General features: G+C 34.2%; 1 protein-coding gene across 1 annotated transcript; it reads right to left on the bottom strand.

Annotated features, from left to right (window-relative positions):
* Nucleotides 1-395: 395 nt before the first annotated feature.
* LOC127898883 (uncharacterized) lies at nt 396-3,122 on the bottom strand. Its single transcript, XM_052431385.1, has 3 exons — nt 2,827-3,122; nt 1,170-2,429; nt 396-542 (listed from the first exon to the last, which is right to left on the bottom strand). The coding sequence occupies exons 2-3, from the start codon at nt 2,418-2,420 to the stop codon at nt 396-398; spliced, it is 1,398 nt and encodes a 465-aa protein (XP_052287345.1). The 5' UTR covers nt 2,421-2,429; nt 2,827-3,122.
* Nucleotides 3,123-10,912: the final 7,790 nt, after the last annotated feature.

Raw genomic sequence — 10,912 nt, 5'->3', positions numbered from 1 at the left:
GAAAACATGAACCAAAGGTATAGAGAAGGGTATTGACGCCACACTCAAGAAAAAGATGAGAAGGTGAGTGATAAGTCTAAATTTGGAACACCACAAGAATGTAAATTCTTGATAAGTTCACTAGTTCTCAAAAGAACCAAAGAAAGAATAATCTTTCAAATTCAAAATAACATTAGATCAATTTTACTAAACACACAAGAACCATGCAATTCATCAAGCATGTCATCAAGTCTAGGAATAGGATGTCGATACTTTACAGTGATTTTATTAATTGCACGACAGTCAACACACATCCTCCATGTTCCATCCTTTTTGGGCACTAGTAAAACTGGTACTGCACATGGACTCATGCTCTCCTTCACATATCCTTTTGCCAAGAGTTCTTCAACTTGCCTTTAAAGCTCCTTTGTCTCCTCGGGGTTACTTCTATATGCAGGTCTATTAGGAATGGTAGCTCCAGGGACGAAGTCTATTTGATGCTCAATTCCCCTAATAGGTGGCAAACCGTTAGGGACTTCATTTGGAAACACATCATCAAAGTCCTGCAAAAGAGTCACAATAGCACTAGGCAAAGAAAAGTTAAGCTCATTAGTGTGTAAACAAGCCTCTTTGCACAAAAGTACAACGATAGGCTGTTTTGAAAAAAAAGCCCTCTTAACCTCACTCTCTTTTGCAAACAAGTTCACTTGCTGCCTCTCTTTTCTCTCAACAATATTTTTTTGTATCTTTTCACTTGCTTTTCTCTCAATCTCTCTTTCTTTTGTACTCTCATTTTCATTTTTTGTATCACTCTCTTTTTTTATTGACATTTGATCCTCATACACTTGCCTAGGTGTTAATGGTACAAGAGTGATTTGCCTTTTATTCATTACAAAAGAATATCTATTTAAGTATCCATCATGTGTCACACACCTATCATATTGCCAAGGTCGACCCAAAAGAATGTGTCCAGCATGCATGGGTACTACATCACATAGAACCTCATCCTTGTATCTCCTAATAGAGAATGAAACCAGCACTTGTTTATTTACTTTAACTTCCCCACAATCATTCAGCCATTGTAGCTTATATGGCCTTGGATGTTTCAAAGTTTTCAAATTTAATTTTTCAACTAAACTAGTGCTAGCTACATTAGTACAACTTCCTCCATCAATTATCATACTACATACCTTATCTTTGATGTGGCATCTAGTATGAAAGATGTTATCACGTTGTACCTCCGCATCCTCTTTAACTTGCATGTTGAGAGCACGCCTAGCAACCATCAACTTACCATCAACAGGATATTCTACACCATCATTAGCATCCTCCAAAGGTGGCATAGGATCATCATCTGATTCACTCTCGATTTCAACATCACCATTATCCCTCAAGATCATTACTCTTTTATTTGGGCATTGAGATGCAATATGACCTGTCCCCAAACATTTAAAACACTTAATATCTCTATTTCTAGAGTGTTGGGAATTAGATTTACCTTTACTTTGGTTGCCTCCCTCTTTATGATCCTTGATTGGCTCAATCTTAGGCTTTGAAACAACCTTTTCATCTTTGCTCCATTTTGACTTCCATGAGGAAGATGAACCCAAATTGGTTCTAGTGGAACCTTTCTTTTTCAATTGTCGTTCCACTTTCATGGCCATGTGAACCATGTCTTCCAACTCAACATAGTGCTGCAAGTCAACCACATTAGCAATATCTTGATTTAACCCATGTAAAAATCTTGCCATAGTGGCCTCTCGTTCTTCTTCAATGTTGGCTCGAATCATGATTATTTCCATCTCCTTGTGGTAATCTTCCACACTTCTAGAACCTTGTGTAAGACTTTGAAGCCTTTGGTGCAGCTCCCTATAATAATGACTAGGAACAAATCTCCTCCTCATAATGGCCTTCATCTCCTCCCAAGTGTTTATAGGCCTTTCACGATTTCGTCTCCTACTCAAAACAAGTTGATCCCACCAAATAATAGCATAATCAGTAAATTCAACAGCAGCTAGTTTTACCTTTTTCTCCTCAGAGTAGTTGTGGCAATCAAATACTAGCTCCACCTTTTTTTCCCACTCTAAATAAGCTTCCGGATCATGTTTACCTTGAAAAGAAGGAATTTTCAGTTTTATACTCCCCAAATCACGATCTATACGTCTTGCCCTTCTATTATCTCTTCCACGCATGTCAACAGTGGCCTGGTCATCAAAATCATCTACGTCATCGCCATCTTCTTCTCCCATGACAGCACGCCCTTGATTACCTCTTACATTAGGAGCTATTGGTTGTTGCCCCCTTTGTAGATTGGCTATGGCAGTGTCTTGCCTCTCCAATTTGTCACGGATCTCTCCAAACATCAGATTCATGTGCTCAAATTGTTGTTGCATGGCTTTGAGCATGATTGATTGGTCTATAGCTTCTTGATCTTTTGACATATTTGTGATCTGAAAAAAAAAATTGTTAGCAAAAAGACCTCACAACACTCCCTCACGTATTTCACTCAATTTTGATGTCACTTAACTCTCGTGTTTAACACACAAATTGCCTTTTACCACACTTAATTCTCTCTTTCAGTTCTTTATTGAACTAAATAAACAAAATCAAGAAAAAAAAAACCCAAGTGGCACACCAAATATGACAATCCAGCACACTAACAAAGAAAAGAAATTAAGAGGACACAAAGAATGAAAAGGAAATTGAAGAAAGGAAAGCAAGCAAGCAAAGCAACACAATTGATATGTGTAAACTATGAAAGTAGAAATACTTGACTCTTTTTTTGTAATCTTTTTTTTTTTGTACGTTTTTTTTTTTTTTTTTTTTTTTGATAATCAACATTCAAACCTGATTAGAAACTAGCTCTGATACCAAATGATACGAATCCCACAATGAAACTTTCAATCCTACAATTAATTTGTAGTTTCAACTTCCCAAGAAAGTTCTAAACAGATTTATGGCAAACAAAAACCTTGACCCAGTGCTTAAGAAAACATGAACCAAAGGTATAGAGAAGGGTATTGACGCCACACTCAAGAAAAAGATGAGAAGGTGAGTGATAAGTCTAAATTTGGAACACCACAAGAATGTAAATTCTTGATAAGTTCACTAGTTCTCAAAAGAACCAAAGAAAGAATAATCTTTCAAATTCAAAATAACATTTAATCTCCTTACATACCAAGGTTGCTGAATTTAAATAGGCTAAAAGGAACCCAAGATCCTAAAAATATAAATGGAAACATTGGAACAACCCTCCAAGTAAGTTTGTCAAAAAATGTTTCAAAAGTCTTCACCAACCCACCATGATCAATGCTATCTTTGACAAACTTAATGCTAGCCTACTATAATTAATGCTATCATTGACAAACTTGAAACAAAACAAACAAATAAGTTGAAAAACAAAGGATTCGTTGAAAATCCCAAGTCTGAACAAGCTGTAAAGAATTGGTCATAACTCCTTCTAGAGAACTCCAAATCCAACTTTGTAAAATTTATTGGAAAGCTAACTTAATTATCTTTCCAACGGTATATAGCTTGCATTTTAATTCTGGCTCAATCAATACAGTTTTTATTCCGAATTTGACCTTTCTGCATTTGATACAACTTGTGTATTTGGCTGCCCAATGACTTGAATAATGCCCACAATGCCTTGTCTTCTCTTCAAGCCCAATTCATGATGTCTTGCATCTTGAATTGCATTTTCAATCCATATTTTCTCAATTAATCCATTTAAAGCAGCTTGCATCTTTTTGGCTCTTGCTCTTGTAATTGGGCCTCCATGAATGTGCAAAGGATCACTTGAAGTTTTAATGGTCCCTTGATGGTTCTCATCAGAATCGATTGTGAAACTTTACTAAAATCTTCAAGTAAGGCATTTTATCTTCCATGTTATCAGACACAATTCGTAAAGAACATGATTTTTTTATCGCATCTCATTCTAGCACACTTATGACAAGCAGCATAAAGTCTTTGAGCTCTTCATTTTCTTGCGTAATTTCCTTTACTACAACCAGACATATATGCAATAAAGTTTGGAGGCAACTCACCTATCAATCGTACTTTGGCTTCAATTAACCAGTGGATGTCAGCAGGTATGCTATTCCTCATAAGCAATCGTATGCATTCAGACCGAGCTTTATAGATTGTAAGGAGGGCATTTTGAGGAAGTGATTGGAATCGATTGTGAAACTTTACTAAAATCTTCAAGTAAGGCATTGACCTCATCGACTGATTTGTCAATATCAAAATCCAAACCAAAGTGAGTTAAACATGTTTGTAAATGGTCATCACTAAAGTTTGAAAGAAATGTATTATCAACTAATGCTTCTATTAAATCCACATAAACAATTCCATTAACTACATTATGAGGTTGTTTGGTAATGTTCAAAATGTTTAGCTCCATAGTCATGTTGCCAAAGGACAATTGCATATTTCCAGTTCTGCATTGAATGTGAGTATCGGCAGTTGCCAAGAAAGGTCGGCCTAGAATAATAGGGATGTACTTCCTTGAATCCTGTATTGGTTGAGTGTCAATTACAATGAAATCAATTGGAAAATAAAACTTGTCTACATGGATAAGCACGTCCTCCACAATACCACGAGGTATTTTCGTGGATAGATCTGTAAGCTGTAACACCACTGGAGTTGGGTGTAATTCTCTCAGTTCAAGTATCACAAATACTTAATAAGGTAATAGATTTACACTAGCTCTTAAATCCAACAAAGTATTCTCAATTGTGTGGTTCCCTATACTATATGAGATAGTGGGGGAGCCTGAGTCTTTGCATTTTAGAGGAATTTTGTGTTAAAATATATAATTAACGTTTTCTGTTAAAAAAGTCTTCTTTTGAACATGAATATTTCTCTTTTTAGTACAAATATTTTTAAAAAATTTGGCATAAGATGTCACTTGTTTTATAGTATCAAACAAAGAGATGTTAACACTTACCTGTTTGAAGATTTCAAAAATCTCACCTGTGGATTTTTCTTTCTTTCCTTTAGCTAACCTATGAGGAAAAGGAGCTTTGAGAACATATTCTCGTGGGTTGGTTTCTTTTTTCTCCTCCGACGGTGAGTCTTCAACATTTACAGGTATAATTTGATTTGTTTTCGTCAACGGCATCGCCACTTTGCTGTCGACTTCTTTCCCTTTTCGTAAGGTTATGACGACTTTGATCTCTCCATGCTGCTGTGGTGAACTGGTACTTACTTCATGCACTCCTTTAGGATGAGGTACTGGTTGACTTGGAAACTTGCCTTTCTTAACAGTCATTGCCAAGATCTGAATTGAAGAAACAAGTTGTCCCACCATCTTCTCGAGGTTTCAAACTGATTGGGCTTATGAGTTGAAGCCTACTCTCATCTCATTTCATAGTTCATCAATGGTGCGGTTCTGTTGCTCAATCGTGGAGTAAGTAATATTATTGAGATTCTGGAATGCATCCACCCATGGTCTGGGTTGAGAGTAATTCTGGTTTTGATTGTATGGTCTAAATGGGGGATGAAAAACTTGAGGAACTTGAGGAATTGGTTGCATTCTAGTCCATTTTGTTGGAATCCTTGAGACCATGAAAAATTGGGGTGATCTCTCTATTCAGGGTTATGTGTTGGAGTATGGGTTGTAATTTGATGGTTTTCTCATTACACCTATGGCATTGGCTTGATCTGAGTATGAGTCATGGTCATATGGTTCTGTTGATTTAGCAGTTGTTAACGATACTATTTGTCGAGAAAGACCTTCAATTATCTCTTTAACTTCTTTAATTCCCAAACTCGACTCGCCAACGTGAACCTCATTCACTCCCTTAATTTTTTTAGTATTCCTAAGTGATCGACTCCGTTGTTGGGAATTATTCGCTTGTCGCTGGAATCAATCCCAAATCTCTGATGCACTTTTGACATTAGCTCTCCTCCACTTATTGCCATTAGTTATTCTTCCACATGCGGCTATAATCCCTCAAAACAATATTGGCATTGATGTCATTTCTCGTACCTATGATGTGGATACTTCAAAAGTAGCCCATTGAATCACTCCTATGTTTCGAAAAATTGATCATCTTCTCGTTGGGTAAACTCTGAGATTTCCTTGCGAATAACATTGGTTTTATGCACTGGGAAGTATTTATTCAAAAATTTTATTACCATTTGTTCCCATGATGTAATGCTATTAGCAGGCAATGTATTGAGCCATGAACGAGCTCTATCCTTTAAAGAAAATGAGAATAATCTAAGTTTAACATCATCATCTGAAAAATTCTCATATTTAAAAATTTGGCAAACAACATGAAAATCATTCAAATGATTATATGGGTCCTCATTTTTTAGGCCATAGAATATTGGGAGACAATTTAGCACACTATGTCTTAATTCAAAACTCCTAGCAGCTACATTTGGGTATCTTATGTATGATGTGCTCAAATTAGCTAAGGGACTGAAGTAGTCCTTAAATGGCCTCTCCTGTGGTAGTGGTTGTTGTTTTTGTTGCAAATCCATTTCAATTTTATTTTATTGCAACGTGTTTGTGTGGGTGCAATGTTTTTTCGAGTTCAAGGTCTATAGGTTCAAGATTAGGTAATAATGACCTTCGACCATGCATGCAAAGAACACAAAAAAAGGGGAACAAAATAAATAAAAATAAAAAAGGAGAAATTATGATACTAACCTTATCACGCTGTTACAACCTTACTATGAAAACACACTAAAAAATACGTTAAATAAATTAACCAAAAATTAAAATAAATTAATAAGATAAATGAAAAATTACAAAAAAATAACTTGAAAATTAAATTACAGAATTTTAAAGAAGATAAAAAGAAAATAAATTCTTACCTCAAAATGTAGATTCACTTTTTTTTTCTCTTTTTGTTTTAGATAAAGAAAAAAATTACAAAAAATAATTAAAAGAATTTATTTGTAAAAATTAATTTTACAAATTAAAATAACTTACCTCCCTGGCAACGACGCCAAAAACTTGTTGTGCAAATTTTATTGAACTCGCAAGTACAACAATCTATTGTAAAATATATCAATGTTAACGAGTGTGGATCCCACAAGGAGGTGGAATTTAATTATATGTAGAATTAATTTTCTATGAGGGTGGTTGGATTTGTGGTGAAAGTGATTTAGACTATCTTAGAATTTAAATTGGAATGGTGGAATTAAATTAAAGTGGAAACTATTATAAATGAAGCGCTTGGGTATATGGATCTGTATTAACATGCATCATGGGCTAAATATTTCTTATTAATGCCAATTAAATCATGAGGGGGATTTCCACTCCTCATGAACCATAGTCTAATCAATATGGTGCTAAAGGCTTATCGTGCCAAATAATAATAACCTTGTACTATGGAGTTGGTGAAACTAGGACGGTATCTAGACAAGATTATTACTATTTGTCGATGAAAAGTCAAAACATCCACAATAATTAGAGAGGAAGATAAAATAAATTTATCCAATAAAGCCCATGGCACATGTTAAGACTCCACCTTCAACTCAAGCCTGAAAGAAAATTAGCTACTCATAATTGAACTAGGAGCAAAATTAAAATTTATTAAAATACATACAAAATACAAGATGGAGAAAGAATGGCATAAAATTGAACTCAAAAATAAATTCAGGGATGCCAAATTAGGGGGAAGAGCCCTTTTTTTATAGATACACTGAATAAATCATGGTCATTCGATTAAAAATATTTTTTACGCTCAGCATTGCACCACGTCATCAGTCAACAGTACGTGGTTTGACCACACTATTTGAACAGTACGTGGTTTGACCACACTATTTGAACAGTGACACGGTTTTGACCATGCGGTTTGAACAGTGAGGCAGCTTGAATAGTGACGCGGTTTGATTGTAAATAATCATGTGTATATGCATATACTGTACACACGATTTTTGGTCTACTGACATGCTGCCATGTCACCGATCAACCGTACATAAGAATTTTAGTCCAATAGAATCGTGACACCTCATCAGTCAATGATACATCATCGGTCAATGCCACGTCATCGTTCCGTATATGTGAACAGTGTCGTGAACAGTAATATGGACAGTACCGTACATGTGAATGTTAGTGAACTTGAAGTATAAAATGACGATTTTCTCCTTTATAAATATACACTTTCTAACACTCAACATTAGTGAAATTTATTAGGGTGGGCATTTCCTAGTGCAGCTTGGTCCGGGGCTAAAATCGAACCGAACTAAAACTAATCGTTTCTAAGAAATTCAAACCGAATATAAATCGAATTTCAAAACCGAACCAAATTAAATAACTTAAATATTTTGGTTTGGTTTGGTTCGGTTCTAAACTTCGGTTTGATTCAATTCATACATTTTCCTGAGTTTTGTAGTTTTAACATAATCTTACTATATTATATCGCTTTTACCTGATTTTATTGAATTTTATAGTTTACACATGTACTCACTATCAACTACTAGATGTAAATAAATAAATAGAAAGTCTTCGAATCAAAAGCAAAATAATAGAAGTCCCAATATGAAATATTCATAATTCATAAGCACAAATAAATTTAAAATCTATTGCCAATTATAAATCCCTAACAACAAAAGCAAAACACAAGAAGTCTGCAATTCTCCATTGACATTTGATAAAACTCCACCGTAACACAAGCAATAATACATCCACCAACCATATCACCTACATCAAAATTCAAAGTGAGCCAAATCACTCAACAATTAAACTAAAATAAAATAATTTGATATTTCATAATTAACAAATTAATATATATCAATTTAATTACTTAAAAATGGTTTATGTTCACTGCAGTTTTCATGTTGACCTAGCAAGTTGGTTGGCCGTTGTTGATTTGTGAAGTTCTACATAAAAAATTGACAAATTTAGCAAGGTTAATATTACTTAAAAAATAAACTTAAATTAAAATAAAACAAATTGTTTAAGGTTCATAATATTAAAAAGTAAATTAAAATTAAAATTTTACACAATATACATTTTGCAAGTTGATCCATAAACTGATTGTCTTCAAATAATTTATTTAGATTTGTTGCTGTATCCACAAAAAGAGAACTCTGCAACTAATTCTGTGACAATACCAACGCTTCAACCATGTCCAGAGTGAAAGAGCTTTTATATTGATTTAGTATATGACCTCTAGAACTAAAAGCGAGCTAAGAGGCAATAGTAGACACCGGAATAGCGAATAGCAAGAACATTTCTTGCTGTACTTAACAAGATTGGATAATTAGCATCGTTTACCCTCACCATAACAAAATATCAAATTTAGTACCCATTTGACAATTTCAGGCTAGCTTCATTAACCATAATGGCTTTACTGGATTCAGAGAAAGGATCCTCAATTATAACATCATCATCACCACCTAAGCTTAAAAATTTGAACCACTTCCACTTCCAATATCTAAAATTTGGCTTTTGTTTGTACTTTCACTTTCAATTCCACTTGCACTCGCACTTCCACCCTATTTATACTGTGCATTATAAGCTTCATAAAGCTTAGTCAACAAATCTTTGACCATTTCCTTCATCTCAACACATTTGGTACTATGCTTGCCATATAATTTCTCAAAATAATGTGTTGTAAAAATTCATTTTTCCCCATGGATCAAGTATAGAAGCAATAGTCAATAACTTATTTATATTCAAATAGCCCTGCCACTATTTATCAAAATTTTCCTTCATTTTAATTGACATCAAACATAAAGACTATCATTACTAATAGACAACGATTCCAAAGATTGTTCAACTTGACATATCAAATTATAACAAATATTTAATGTCACCTAAAAGAAAAAAGTAAAAATGTTAATAAAGCAAAAGTAAACTCGATATCATAGATAAAAATTTTTAAAAAAATGTAACAAAGATTTGATATCACCTTCAAAGATGAAGAAAACTACAAAGTTGCATTATGAAAAGTCTTTAAAAACTTGACTATGCGACGAGCACTCTTACAATCACCATATAGAGGTGGCGTCTTCCTTTTCTTCTTCCCACCCTCTTTTTCATTGAAATAAGCATTACAAAGCGTATCTTCAAGTGCCATTCGATCAAATGCTGGCTTCAATTTAAAAGCTGTATTTAACATGGAATATATATAATTCTACCTAGCAGGACAATCCAAAATCACACTTCCTCGGCAATTAATCTTCTTTTATTGCATACGAATTTGAAATGGTTGCATCTTGGTGGTAGAAGACCCACATACTTCACAACATTCTAAACATTAATTATACTCTGCTCCAATTCCTTTAACCCTTCAATAATGATCAAATTCAATATGTGTGCACAATAACGCACACGCAAATAATCCCTATTCAACATTAAGGCATCATCCCTCTAAGTCTTTACTCTATCAATGAAATACCTATTTGGTTAATAAATTAAGGTGATCAGCATTGAGCACTCTTCAAAGGAAAAATTCTGCTTGCCTTTCTGTTCGAGCCGCTTGCTGGGTAATACTGAGCAGGACCTAGTGAAAAGACAGTTGAATTAGGGGCAAACCCCGTCAAAACTATTTTCCACCTCGTTTAAAAATTTAAAGATAAGGTTTTACCCCCAAAACCTAATGCCGTGATTCTAGAGATGTGAGGAGATAGAGTCTTATCTAAACATCCACATTTTTAAAATTAAGAGAAGAAGAAAGGGGGAGCTCTCGCGAAAAAACCTATTCCACCAACATCCATGGATAAAGGATTAATACACCTATATAACTCCCAAAAAGCTAAAAGATAAGGATTCTGATTTCAAACTCTCAAGAATCTTACCTAGTTTAAATTTTAAGAAACATATCTTATCTGGAGGATTTTTTTAATTCCAATTACCGCACTCCTCATTATCATCATTCTTTCTTATTTAGTTGAGGATTCTTTTAATTAAGCTTTTTTAGTCGATTTTGATTAGTACTCTTAGCACAAATATTTAAATATTCCATTA

Source organism: Citrus sinensis, chromosome 7 (assembly GCF_022201045.2).
Source record: "Citrus sinensis cultivar Valencia sweet orange chromosome 7, DVS_A1.0, whole genome shotgun sequence".
Taxonomy (NCBI): Eukaryota; Viridiplantae; Streptophyta; class Magnoliopsida; order Sapindales; family Rutaceae; genus Citrus; species Citrus sinensis.
Note: the sequence above shows the minus strand (reverse complement) of the source record. Positions and strands in the feature narration are given on the sequence as shown.

Excerpts from the sequence above, each read along its gene's own strand:
- LOC127898883 (XM_052431385.1), bottom strand. The coding sequence starts at position 2,420 with ATGTCAAAAGATCAAGAAGCTATAGACCAATCAATCATGCTCAAAGCC. Across the intron at positions 543-1,169 it reads GATGCCACATCAAAGATAAG|GACTTTGATGATGTGTTTCC; the intron begins GTATGTAGTATG and ends ACTCTTTTGCAG.